This window comes from Anser brachyrhynchus, assembly GCF_964034855.1.
Source record: "Anser brachyrhynchus genome assembly, chromosome: 6".
Classification (NCBI taxonomy): domain Eukaryota; kingdom Metazoa; phylum Chordata; class Aves; order Anseriformes; family Anatidae; genus Anser; species Anser brachyrhynchus.
Genome location: NC_137700.1, coordinates 38,895,348 through 38,908,851, shown reverse-complemented (window position 1 = coordinate 38,908,851; position 13,504 = coordinate 38,895,348). Strand labels below are relative to the sequence as shown.

The 13,504-nt window shown below is 43.2% G+C and overlaps 1 protein-coding gene across 2 annotated transcripts; it reads right to left on the bottom strand.

Annotated features, from left to right (window-relative positions):
- Positions 1-4,475: 4,475 nt before the first annotated feature.
- On the bottom strand, positions 4,476-13,293 carry DENND10 (DENN domain containing 10). Of its 2 annotated transcripts, none has more exons than XM_080597419.1 (9): positions 13,049-13,293; positions 12,556-12,772; positions 11,275-11,354; positions 10,063-10,211; positions 9,756-9,867; positions 9,281-9,381; positions 8,338-8,445; positions 7,655-7,749; positions 4,476-6,902 (listed from the first exon to the last, which is right to left on the bottom strand). In XM_080597419.1, the coding sequence occupies exons 1-9, from the start codon at positions 13,276-13,278 to the stop codon at positions 6,726-6,728; spliced, it is 1,269 nt and encodes a 422-aa protein (XP_080453545.1). In that variant the 5' UTR covers positions 13,279-13,293; the 3' UTR covers positions 4,476-6,725. The 2 variants fall into 2 exon arrangements, with proteins under 2 accessions (XP_080453545.1, XP_080453544.1); XM_080597418.1 differs by having other exon boundaries at positions 12,556-12,752; positions 13,049-13,224.
- Positions 13,294-13,504: the final 211 nt, after the last annotated feature.

The following is a 13,504-nucleotide window of genomic DNA, read 5'->3' as shown; positions in this document are numbered from 1 at the left end:
TGCAAAAAAAGTACCTGGGCATCCTGGTGGACACCAAGCTGAGCATCAGGAAGCAAGGTGCCATCGCAGCACAGGTGGCTGATGGTATCCTGGGCTGCGATAGGGAAAGCAGGGCCCGTAGGTTGAGGGAGGTGTCCTTCCCCTCTGCTCAGCACTGGTGAGGCCACTCAGCCTGGAAAAAGGGCGGCTGGGGGATTAGACAGGAGATGATGAAAACACAAATGGCCTAGAGGGGAGGGTAAAGATTGTTTGCTCTGCTAACAGACGTCGTGGGCAGTGAGTTGATAGGGCAAGGCTCAAAAAAGGCAGAATACGCAAGAAACTAAACTCAAACCCCTGCTATTTAAGTTTAAATACACTACTAAATGAAGTTGTTGGAGCTGACAGTTAAAACAATAGCAGGTGGTTCTTCACTGAACATGTAGTTGAATGTCACAGTTCTCATCAAAGGGTATTACAGGAATTTAAGAGCAAAATGGACATCTCCATCAAAGGGGAATCTGTTGAAGGTTACTAAATCCATGGAAACTATGCCTAGTCTATAAGAAAAAGGTTCAGAAGCTCAGTCCTACTGGAGAACAGAAGGGGTAAATAGCTCATTTGCCTGCTCTTCTCGTGTCTGCTTTTGGTGGCCACCGGGCTATTTAGCATTTGGCTGAAAAGAGCTTTGGCCTGGCCCAGTATAGATGCTTTTATATCGTTTGCCTCTAAACTGACCTTCGGACCTTCTCCTGCAGGAACAACAGAGAAGAAAGCTCCACAACCATGGTAGGAGCCCCTGTAGTTTTGATAGCTGGGGGTCATAGGAGAGATGGCTCCAAGATCACTGAAGCTGTTATTTAAGCACTCTTACGGCTCTGTGTGACAAGGATAAATATACACTGAATAACGTAATAATCACTTTCAGAGAGGATTTTAGAAGTATAACCTCCAAATTCTGTAATAATTTAATGCCCTTAGAGTGCAATAAATGGGTTGCTGCTGTCCTATTGCAGAAGGATTAGATTTGTGTTTGGGGTGTGAGGAAACCACTGGTTTCCCACTCTGATCCCTCCAGGAAGACAGCAGCATAGAGCAAAGTTAGGAAAAACAGCAGGCCTGCTTTCTTGCAGGAAAAGTTCCTGCTGTGCGTTTGGCACAAAACAAAAGCAGGAAGTAGGGTTTTGAGTTAGTTAGTGTCAGCTCTGCCTTTTTTGAGCCTTCCCCTAGCAACTTACTGTGGTGAAAGGTCAGGCGAAGAGAGAATAGGGGATTAGGAGCATGTCCTATGGACCTGCAACTTCAGGGGAGCGTGCTAAAGCTGTTCTGGGAAGGCAGTATGGATACAATCTAAGCTGCCAAAACAAAGAGTGGCAAAGACTTTGCACTGCCCTACTGAGGATTGCAGTGAATTTTTAAAGCTGCATTACTTAATTCTTCAGTTACCCAGACACAAATACCCCCAGCAGAGGAGGAGAGGTAAGAACAAACCCCTTCCGAGCATGCAGCAGCACCAACTCCACAGCATGAAGCGTGCTGAAAGTTAGCTTCCCTGGATGCTGATAAAAAACAGATACATTAAAGGCTCCTTTACAGCTACTGTCTCAGCAGGGATCACTCAGCCTTGCCTTTGTGGGTTGTGTTTTTAAGGACATGGTAAAAACCCACCAGGGCCAACAACAAAAGAACAGCTGTGCTGGGTCTGACCAAAGGTCTGCCTAGGCAAATGTCATCACCAGCAGCAGCCAGAGGTAGAAGCAAGAAGAAAAGCTCACACAAGACTCAGCTGTCCTGAGCAGGAACGACGCTAGGAAGAGGGAGGCTTGTCCTGTTCCTTTTCCTTACATACCACCTCCCGGCTGCTGGGGGATGTGGTGCAGAGGGTTAGGAGTAGCAGGCTTACAGTCTCAGCCTGCCTCTCTCAAACAATGAGGCGTTTGTCTCCTTCAAAATCTTTAATAATGGTGGGATAGCTGACATCCTACAGTTAAGTTCTCTAAAATCCCATTTCTCTGTTAATCCTGTTTCAATAACATACTAAAGACAAACCTGGGTGAGGTGTAATTCTACTCTCTGTAAGGATTAATCGGTAGTACAATGAAAACCCATGCCTCCCGCCACTCTTTTTTAAAAATATGATTTAAGACTTGCTGAAGTTAATGTTAGTTGTATGAACCACAGTGGAATCAAAACAAAAGAACAAAAAAAAACAGCAAAGTCAACAAATACGAAGATGATAAATTCATCAACTGAATTGTCATGGTAACCAGACAAGCTATAAATTCTCTGGCACCACACGTAGATGCTTTAAGCAAATTGATGTCATTACATCCCCGTGAGTAAGGCTTATGGAATAAGTCAGGTAATGATGCCTGGTATTACAGCCGCCCATTATCAAACTGTACCAGCTTCTTACTGCCTACTCAAGTTGAAATTTGCTGTATTAAACACTGTCCTTCCAGAGTCGCTACACACACCTTTCCCTTCCCTCCTTCTCACAAATGTCTCTATCGCTAAGCAGAGTTTTCCAGAAGAGAAAGGCAGGCACCTGCCATTTAAATTGCCAGCCTGGGTGATTCAGCTGGTTCCCAAATCAAGGTAGGGACAATGTATTGCTGAGAAGGCCTGTCACCCGGCACCTGGAAATGAAGTCAGGATGAAACCAGAAGTGCCTGGACCTGGTAGTCCAGAGTGAGGGAACCAAGACTGGAACAGGCAGGAAAGCATCGTGTTTGAGGGATTTACAGAGTCAGCTCCTTTGGGAAAACCTTCCCCTTTGTACCTCGAAATAGCTCACCAACAGAGCAGCCCAAGGCAGGTCCGCCTCCTGCCTCTAGCGCTGGCTGCTGCGCCGAGTGACAGCGTCTTAGCAGGGGAACCAGTTTGAGGTGTGGTGAACTACAACAGGTGGAAGCTTTCATCTTCAAGGAAAACACCAGTCTTAGCGCAGTGCGTTACGGCAGCACCATGCCACCCCACCCACCCAGCCACTCCCATGCTCGGATGTGCCGAGATGAAAGCATTTCCTCACCTGGAGCTGGTGTCCCTGCGGCATCCTACAAGCCTAAACCGCCGCCACACTGTGTTCCCTGCAGGACACGGGATAGGTGAGGAGGGAATCCTGCTCAGCTCTGTAGCTGCTTCCCTGCCACACAGCCAGCAACGCCGTGTGCCGCCGAGGTGCTCAGACAAGGGCTCTTGCCCCGTCTTTTGGGTCTCCCCGAGTCCCACCTCATTCAGCAGCTACAAGAAACGACCTCACCTGAGCAGCGATCCTCCCGACTCAGCCTCCGGTCTGACAGCAGCCTAGGGAAGCTGGAGACAGCTGTGAGCTTCCTACGCTTCGCTTTGTGACTTGGTTTTCACCTAGAAGTTTAGCTACTTCACACGACACCTCACAGCACGCTAATCCCAAACCAGCATTAGCCCGTTTGGTAGCTGGGGAACCAGGGCAGCCAGAAGTCGACATCAGAAGCAGCCGGGAGATGGAAGCTGGATGCTGCCGGGCATCCTGCACCCCGTCACCACGTTACTCAGCGCTGCGTTGCTCTCATTCAGAACATCCGCCCGACACCTGCCTGCGGAGGGAACAAGGAAAGCCAGCTTATCCCGAAACCCCAAGGATGACAGCGCTTGAAATGACACAGCCAGCCTTAAAGGACTAGCCTAATTTATTTAGCCAAATCGTAACAGAAGGGATTGGCTGCTCCTCCTGTTCCCCTTTGCAAGCTTCTGCTTTGTTCACTACCTTCCAGTTTCTGCAAACGGAGTGGAAAACTTACGCTACAGGTATCCCATGAACTGGTTGAGATGGGCAATCCGCAAGGCAGAGCGCTAGGGGAGTACCTTTCTCCTCACCTCCAGTACCTTTTCCCTCACCTCAGGAAGGCACAGAGCTGCAATTCTCAGAGCAATGGAATGTCTTGCTTTCAGCTAAGTGCTGCAGGCCTTTTGGAGGCATGTCTCTTAGCACGTCAACAGGAACCTTCACGCATCGTTTCGTATTTGTCCAAGAAAAGAAAGGCAGCAAGGTGAGAAGGTATGAATGAAAACATGATTTTATACAGTCTTCGCTTTTAGGAGGAAGAAAGGATGTTACTTGATTTTGCAAAACCAACAACAAGGTCTCAGCTTGACGGCAACCTAGGGAAGGGGAACGAGAAATAAGCTGAAACTTTTTTCTGTCCTGACCTTCCAGATTTTTGTTTTATTCCAAGATGTTTTTGAGAGGAAACAGTCATTGAGAAAATATGAGAGCATTAGGACAATCCTTCGAACGTACTGAAGCTGAGGGAGGCCAATACTTCTTTTACAGTATTGACAAGACAATCAGCACAGATGACAAAAGTCTTTGAACCGGTAACAGCAGTACATCTTCAGCCTAAAGATCAAGCAGTGGCTTAATTCCAAATCCCATTATTGCAAAACTGTGAGCTAAGGCTTGTGACTCAATCGTCACAACTCCTCAAGAATAAATTTACATAAATTACAGGGTAGGCTGTTCAGGATTCTTTTTAATAGGCATAAGCATGCTATGAGTCGGGTTCCTTAAGTGCAAAATTACAGTTCATTTGTGTCACACAAATGTCAGAACACAAGATCTAGCACTGAGGCTTCTCCACTTTTAAGAAAACAGAAAGCAAAAAAAGCATTCAATATCTACTTTGTATCTGAGCTTCTCTGCTTTTTGTGGTTGTCTCCAATACCCAGGCTACCTAATGACATACACCTAAAGGCTTTTTGTTAAAAAGGAACTAAGTGCATTTCTTCACAGTTACAAGGTGATAAGACAGCTGATAGAAAGCATGTTCAGGTTTTTCAGGGGGACAGACTTCAGTTTTGGTAGGCTTGAAGGTAAGTCCTGAACAGAATTTTCTGCACAATTTTGCTGTTCTGCTATTCCAAATGTTACAAAAGTGCCCAAACAGAAGCAGCAGTACTAAAGAACCATTAATGGGAAGAACAATCCCTCCCGTACACCCCCAAAATAATCCCACGCAACATTAATGGCCAAATGCAGAAAAAATGCACTTACAGGCAAATGATGGCAATTGCAGAATTTTTTTCAGAGAAAAAAACAAAAACATTCTCCCGTGTACAGAACTGAAACTGCAGAGTAAATGTTTAAAGTAGATTTTACACCCCTGAAAATAGGGGATTATTCTGACGCAGTTTCCTTTACTGGCTGTAAGCGCTTGCCATTTTATCATAGGTGCCACATTCCTTGTCCACATTCTAAAACAGATTTTCTTAATGTACGATACGTAGCAAAAGGACAACCCTTTTTCACTGTTACTGCTTGCACATAGTTACTGATGAGCTCCAACAATTTCTGAATAGCAAACACCCAATTATTTAACAATATAAATATTGATTAGTAAAGTTTTAATCGTAAGTATAAAATCTCTATGTAAAACCACATGCTAAAGCCTCTCTGTACAAAGGCCAGGAAAAAAAGGTTATTTTTTGTTACAGCAAAGTGCTACGGCAGTATTGACTGTTTTTTGTGAACATTTCTGAAGGAATACAGATTGCTTGGCTCAGAATATTTCCCTACAGAGAATCGAAATTCTTCTCAGAAGATTACAGAGCGGTTAGTTTGAGGCTGCTCAATGAAAGAAAAAAGTCCCTTGAGCTACAGCTATGCAACCAAACGAGTAGGAATGTTTTAATTTTCAATAAACCGTGTTCTAGTTTTCACTATTACTTCAAAAGTTCCCACCTCCATGCAGCCTACACAGAGCACCATCAGACAGTACCTGCGCTACAGCTCCAGCAGTGCAAGAAGCTGGTGCCCCATCTGTGGAACCAGCCATTTGGACATTTCTGGTCCATTAAGCTTTAACTAATCTCATTTTCTATCACACGGGTCAGGAACTGAAGGCCAGATATCTTCTCAGGTGAGAGCCCCAACGGCTGGCAACTGACTCCAGCTGTGAAGCAACACTTTTCTATGGCCTCCTAGGAAGCCCCAATTTAAATGTAGTATTCCTGTCCTCTTTTTCCTCCAGCAGAGGCATGGGACGGAATGAAAGGAGGAACTTATAAGGCAAGAGTCCAAGAGGTGCTTAACTCCGACGCAAGCTTTAAAATACCTCTTCCTCTATACAGTAAGGCTACCATGTCCGATTGTCCCCAGACATCCTTTTTTACACCTAGACACATTCAAGTAGAAAGAAGAGAACTTTTCCATTTATTTGGGATTTCCAGGTCTCAGACAGTCCAGAAGAGCAGTATCTGGCCACCCGACATACCTGGAAGCCCAGAGTGAGCACTCAGACCAACAACGTGATCAGTGTATCCCTGCGCAGAGACTAGCACATCCAAAATGTGTTGGCTTTGCAGCTGACCTGCTGCAGCCTGCGTTCCAGACACGAGGAGGGCAGGGCAGAGTAAGAACAAAGCTGTCCGACATCTGGACCCTGCACGACAAACGGCCGCTGTAACAACGCCTGGCACAGCCTGGACACACGTGCCCATGCTACACGTATACACACCCACGTTGTCATATGAAATATGAGAGCCTTAAGTACAAAGTTATAGTTGGGGAAAGATAGTGACACCAGGAATGTTCCTAAATACGCCTCCGTATGCTCCAGGTCAAGCCCCGATATTCTGCGTTATTACATGGTAAATATGGCATTCACTTTACACCTTAAATTTGCCCATACAAAAATTGGGTATTCCTATTTGTATGGCAAAGATAGTATTTTTGAACTGGTCCACAACACTGAAGTGCATCAAAATCAGATTTTAAGCATTTGTTCAGCAGCTGCTAAATGAAAAAGAAAGTTTTCTGTAGCTGGCGGAAATCGCTTTTGTTTCAGGGCCTCAGAGTTAAGGGTTGGTTTTTCATTGCCATCAGAAACTTCAGTGAGGGAGGCTAAAGTAGCCAAGATTTCTTTTGTCTTCAGAGAAATATCCTTGAAGAACAGAGAAATAAGCAACCATGAATATAGCATTAGGTATTATGAGGTTCTAACACGTATTAAAAAACAAACAAACAAAAAACCCAGTAAGGAACAAAAAGAAAATAATGGGAAGTAAAGGGTTAATTTTGAACAAAGACCCCATTCGTTTCATGGCAAATTAGCAACACCTCTTCAGTCTGCTCTTGGGCAATGCTGAAGAAAGTTGCAGCTGATGGAACACAGCTACTCCACCGGCCTCTCTTGCTGGCTTAACTGAGCTTTTCTGACTAAGCTGTTTGTTGTGAAACACGTAATGGTCTATTTGATGGAAGAGGAAGTGAAAAAAGCATCGTCCTTAAAAAAAAATAAATAGATCAGTCTTTTAAAGTTGAGAAGCCGTATCTCAGTGGGACTTTTTCCAAAGGTATTGACAGTACTATTGACAAAGTATTGAGCAAAATGCATGCTTTGTAGAAAACAACTGGGAAATCAGTTTTCCCAGAATTCTTCAATGCAAATTCTGAAGTTTCTTCAGCAATGTGGTTACCCAAGAGATAATATAAATCAAATAGGTCATCCTTAGAACCATATGAAGAATACAAATGCTCGTTTGTAAAAAGGTAGAGTGTATAAGACATTGACTCTGCAAGACATCGACTCATCTCCAGTGACAATCTTCTTCCCGCTCCCCCCACCCGCGTGAGATTTTAGTTGATAGAAGTAATGTAGGTAGATTTAAAAGTAAAAATAAAAATTAAATTCACCTTAATGACTTGGCTGTCTGATTTATCTGGATCTTCTGCAGATTGAACAATTAGTTGTCCAATTTCTTTGTGAAGTTTTCCCATTGTCATTGCCTCTGTGTAAGAAAAAATGTACAGATTCATGTAAAATGACCATTCTCATGTTATCTAGAAATGCATATGAATAGCAAGCCAAAACAAAGCTTCCTCTCTATGAGTGCCATTTGATATCTGTCTGTAAAGGCAGTAACCTGACAGAGCAGCAGCCGTGCTGTCACAGGCCTGTGACCTACCTCTAAAGCAGCCCTAAGCAGATACCAAGGAACAGCAAGAAGACAAGCACATAAAAGCTTTTCTTTTACACAGTCTCCAAGTATTTCATGCAATGTTTTTCTAAAGATTCATGTGATATCTCTGCATCCAGTAACCCTCAGCTGAATGTCTCTCCCACGTAATTGTTGAACATGAACGTTCTGAAATCTCAACAGTGCGTTTGTTGGAAGCGGAAGCGTGTCTTTCCCACTTCCAAGTTTCACCAGTCTTCCCAGGTCTCAGTAAAACAGAAAGACAGAAGCTTCCATATTGCCTTTTCAGAACCAGGATGGAACAAGGACCAAGATTGTTTGACCTACAGCATGGCTCAGCAGTTACTGCCAGCTCTGAAATAAACAGCCCCCAGATCCAAAACATAAAAAGCAACCAACCTTTTACTAGAGGGGAAATGGTGATCTCACTGTCTGCCAAATTCACATACACATCGTAGAGATCTGGCCTGCTGTTCACTTCAGAATCTGTAAATCCAGCAATGTAACCTGGAAAGCAGAATTTTGGCAGGATTATCAGGCAAGAATAAAATCTTCATAAACAAAACCAAGATATTGTGGAAAATCACAGTCCTAAAGTCTGTTCAAAGAGTTTCTGACTCATTGGATCCAAGAGGTTGCTCTCTTGGTATTATTAGTCATTCAATTAACATCTCCAGCAGAATTCTTTACTTCTGAGGAGCTTAAAAACCAACTTCTAAAATTACCTTGAACATGATAAACCCCCTAACACTACACGCAATACAAAAAGGTTGGTTTATATATGCAAATAAGCCAAGGGCCTCTTCCTGCATCGCACGGCAAGTACTACACACACCCAACAATGGCACACATGGAGATCAAACTCCTACAGCTGGTAAAGTCTGCCGGTGATTAGGAGCCAGAGACTTCACTGGCAGCAGTCAGAATAAAAATTTGGAACTTCAGAGTTAGGAATAAAAAAAGAAAAAAAAGAAGAAAATCCTAAAAATGAAGTACTAGCTGTGTAAAAGTCTGAACACAAGCAGCTTATCTAAAGTGAGTTGCTTCTGTATAATACCAAGGTTTTCAACGCCTCTGATCAAAACATCAAAAAAGTCCCAAAGCTTCTTTACACTTGCAGTTAGACTGATGAGGATCCACCCAGAAACACCAGATTAACTAGTTATCTTCTAACATATTTGTTATCTGCTTTTTCTAAAGAAAAAAATGTGGTTTAACTTGGAACAATAGCATTAATAGCAAAATAACCACTTGTACCACAAAGAGCACTGGTGGAAAACACTGCAACAATGAAAAATGAAATTAAATTTTGATTGTGTTTTGATTAATAAATCATCACTACCTGTGCAGGCTTTTAAGGCTTCCACTTCCTCTTCATTTAGATGTACGTACGAATGAAGAATGGACCAGTCTTGTCGATGCCACACTAAAGCAGGCAAAGTCCTAGGGAAATGCAACTAGTACTTTACACACAGCAGACTTTTACCTGAGCTAATTAGAGTTTTACAACATGAAATGCAATTTATAAGGAAGAATTAATATGACTAGGTCTCACTCAGCATGTGTACACACAAACTACAGAGATTTTTGCTATCAGTGCAAGAATTTATCGCTCATGCTACAGTTAATTTCTCTCAGTTGATGTAGCACAACAGCTAAAGTCCAAAGAGGGACTTCGCAGGATTTCAGTAACAATGCTTAATAGTATATTAATTTTTCTTCAACAGAATATGGGCACTTCACTCAATGAGGGTTCAAGATTTGTTGGACTTCTGTGAGTAGGTGAGGACAGAGGGATTGACAAAGTCATGCTGTACCTGGTAAACTCCTGGATGGCTTCTATTCTAGGATGATATACCACAATTCTCTTCTTTAACATCAGTGCTGTATATAAGATAACTGTTTCCATTCCAAACTGAGATACTATATCTAAAATAAGGGGAAAATTATTTTATAGAGGATAAACATGCTGGTATTTTCTTTTTTTTTCTTTTGAAGAAGCAGCAGCAGCTTACTAATAACAAGACAGACAACACTTCACACTATTTACTTGAAGAACACATGAAATTTGATTATAATTTACATAGTACAAAGGAAATCAGAATGGAGACTTCTGGTATTAACCTTTAATGGACCCAGCAAGGTAAGCCTTCCGAGCATCGAAGTCTTTGCTGAGGAAAGATCCATTTTCTTCGCTTTGGCAGACCCCCTTTGTAAGGACTGCAATGTAACTCTCCATCATTTTAACTGGACTTCCATGCTTCAAGTAGATTCTGTGTGAAAAGAAAGAGACTGTTTTTGGTTTTTTTTTTTGACTGTAACCAATACCAGCAGACATATGAAAAATAAATAAATAAAGATATCACAAATAGAATCTCTTTGGCAAGCACTCTTATTTTGGACACTTGGTTGAGGTTTTAAATACTAAAATAGGAGTCTTCAGGCGTGCACACAAAAACTTGTCTTTTAGAATGAATAACTAACTTGTGTTTTATTGGAGTGTCCTATTTTTACAAAGGAACCAACATTTACTGTAACAGAAACATGTTAACACAAAGATGTAAGCAGGTGTCCAGACTAAGAATTCTTTGCAGACTTATAAGGTATCTGCTTTACGAAAAACTACTACAGAAACTCCTGTTATTACACACAGATCACATGAATGGTTTTTCACTTATTATTCAAGTACCATTAGGCATCCTTCTGTACTGTTTGCTAAATGATGAAAGAAGCATATGCCCTTAATACTCACTCAAAAACAATCAAAACCCATACTTTTATCTGCCTTCTAGACAGCAGAAAGACAGAGATCATAGCCTATTTTACAGGTTACGATACTTCAGGAAGCACTCAGTTCTCAACTATCTGCTTTCCATTTTAGCCAGATACAAAGTTATGTCATATTTGAAACTCATTTGCCATTTTTGATTGAGGAGTCCATCCTGGACTTGAAAAGAAGCGTTAGCTTATAAATCAACACCAAAGTAATACACAGCTAATCTAAATATTTTTGATATCAGCACCAACCTCTTCCCAAGTGTTTCTACCTTTTAAAGACACAGTATCAAAGAAAATGAGCATGTTTGTGTGTATGGTCAGAAGCCCCTGTTGGTAAAACACACTGGACACGCAGCATTCTTCCAACAATTACGAGCTCACGATAACAAGCTCAAATCAATCACAAATCTAGGGTTTATATAATCTGATTCAGTATGCAGGACTGGATTTCCAACGGATTGTTAGACCAAATGTAAACACAACACAATGACATTTAATCTTTTGCCTTGGTAAGATCAAAATCTTTACACAGCACCCAAAGGCGGCTTTTATACAGACCTACAGAGTATCCTAGTGAAGGCTGCATATTTCTCCGGGTTGAAGTCTTTGGCTGTCAGAACAATGGAGAAGTGGGTCACCTGGGCAAGATACACACAGAGAAAAACACACAGCTTGTTTACCGACCCCAAAAGGACAGCGTTTGTTACATTACTGAACTCACTGCATTACTCAGACCAGATGCTTCAATACAAAGAAAGTGAGTTGCAGCAGGTCCGAGTTACTAACTGCAGAAAAGGTCTGGCTAATGGATTTCTGATGCGACTCACTTCCATTGAGTCAGATCTCATATATATCACCCTTCGCTTAATGCAGTATATACGTGTTGCTTTTTTTTAATGTCATGAGATCAGTTTAAAGGAGAGAAAAGCAATTTTCTTCCCCACAGTGGGTAACAAACTTCTAGAATGTATTGTCAAAGGAGGCTGTACAGGCAGAGAGCATCAACATGTTCAGAGAGAGACTAGAAAAAATTCAAGGACAACAGGCACACAAACAGAAATACTCTTTAACTTCCTGAATGATCCTGAGTGATCATTGTCTGGGACAGTGTGAGGCTAGCAGTCTGCAGGCTATGACCAAGCTCACATGTCCTCCTTAAACAGCATCTCCTACTGTGACTGACACAGAACTGGACAAATTTTTTTACACTTTAAAGATTCAAAGGAGATATGATCTTGGAGCAAGGAAAGGCAAGCAACATTCTGCTGTGGGTATGCAAAATTACCATGCTGCTCTACTGCTTAACAACGCAATAAAATACAAAAAATGTATGAACAGACAACTTAATGAACATTATACCAGGGAAGGAAAGTACTGAAGGTAAAAGGGTATACGTGGTCTTTCAGTCATCAACGCAGTGGAAAAGAAAGTGCCTACGCAATTCAACTCAACCACTTCCATATGAACAAGATTTGGACCATACGAAAGACCCTTTGTAAAGCTTTTTTGATCGAAAAAGAAAAAAAAAAAGTGAACTTGAAATGCAAAATAACTAGACATAATAGTGTGAAATAGGATCTCCATTTTAATACTCATTACCCAATTTGGATTCTATGTATTTCAATGCCTTTCCCGCAAACATATCTGATACGCATCTTGGTGAAAACCAAAACACATGGAGCTGCTAGGCATCTGAGTAGGAGTTACATCTGTATCCTCAAATCCTTTCCCTTCATCACAGCACAAAACACCATTTATAGCCAAACAAACAAGTGCCAGAGGATGCTCCCCAAAAGTCTTCCTTGGGCTCTGCTGGAAAACAAAGGGGCCGGGTCCTACCTTTTTCAAGACCGGAGACTCTTGAACTTCCACAGTTGTGATGTAGAACCACGACCTTTTGTACTGGCCAAACACAAAGGTATGAAGCAGTTTGTTTTCATCCGTGAGGCAGCTTTTCCGCAGCAAGAGATTCCTCAGCTCCGCTGTCACGGACGGATAGCACCAGACCCACAGCGCGTCGCCGCTGGTGTCTTTTTCTATGGTGGAAAGATGTTCACTGTGAGAATGCCGAACAGCAGCAAGGGAGTAAATCGAGTGGTTAATCAGACCTGTTTTCCTGGAATCTGATTCAAATTCCACCTTACACCGAGCAGCTCAAACGCTGCATGGCAGCACTTGTGCTGCAGGGTTTTTGGTAAATATTAATAAATACCCGCTCCTCCTGAGGTTAGGAGAGCTGGAAGGCACGACAGACGACATATTTGGGAGGTTTCCTGGTTTCACCTCAAACCGCCTCCCCCGATCCCTCTCCCCCCGCGGCCCCGGCCCTCACCGATCAGCCCCACGGCCAGCAGCAGCTGCGCCTCCGGCTCGGCCATCTTCCGGCCCCAGCGCCCTTCCGCCCGCCGCCTCCACCCCACGCTCCGCCCCGGCCGGGCCTGAGGGGCTCTGGGGGCTGCGGGGGGCTCCTGGCCCGGCACGGCTCGGCGTGGTCCGACATAGCCCGGCACGGCTCGGCCCGCGGGCACTGAGGGCAGCGGGGACCGCCCCGCCGGCCGCCATTTGCTGCGTGCTCGCCCCTCAGGGACCTCTGCCCCGGCACCCGCTCGGCCGCTTCCCGGCCTCATTTCCAGCTGCTACTGACAAAAAGAGCCCCTGCCATTCCCATGTTTCGTTCCTTAAATATATTTATTTTATTTTATGTGTCTTTGTAAGGCACAGGATACAATTTACATTGCAAGATGAGGTTGCGTTGCCCACAGACTCACCTTTTGAAGTTACCTTGCAC

Excerpts from the sequence above, each read along its gene's own strand:
- DENND10 (XM_080597419.1), bottom strand. The coding sequence starts at position 13,278 with ATGGCGGCCGGCGGGGCGGTCCCCGCTGCCCTCAGTGCCCGCGGGCCG. Across the intron at positions 10,212-11,274 it reads TTCACTAGGATACTCTGTAG|AATCTACTTGAAGCATGGAA; the intron begins GTCTGTATAAAA and ends CTTTTCACACAG. Across the intron at positions 8,446-9,280 it reads AGCCTTAAAAGCCTGCACAG|GTTACATTGCTGGATTTACA; the intron begins GTAGTGATGATT and ends TCTGCTTTCCAG.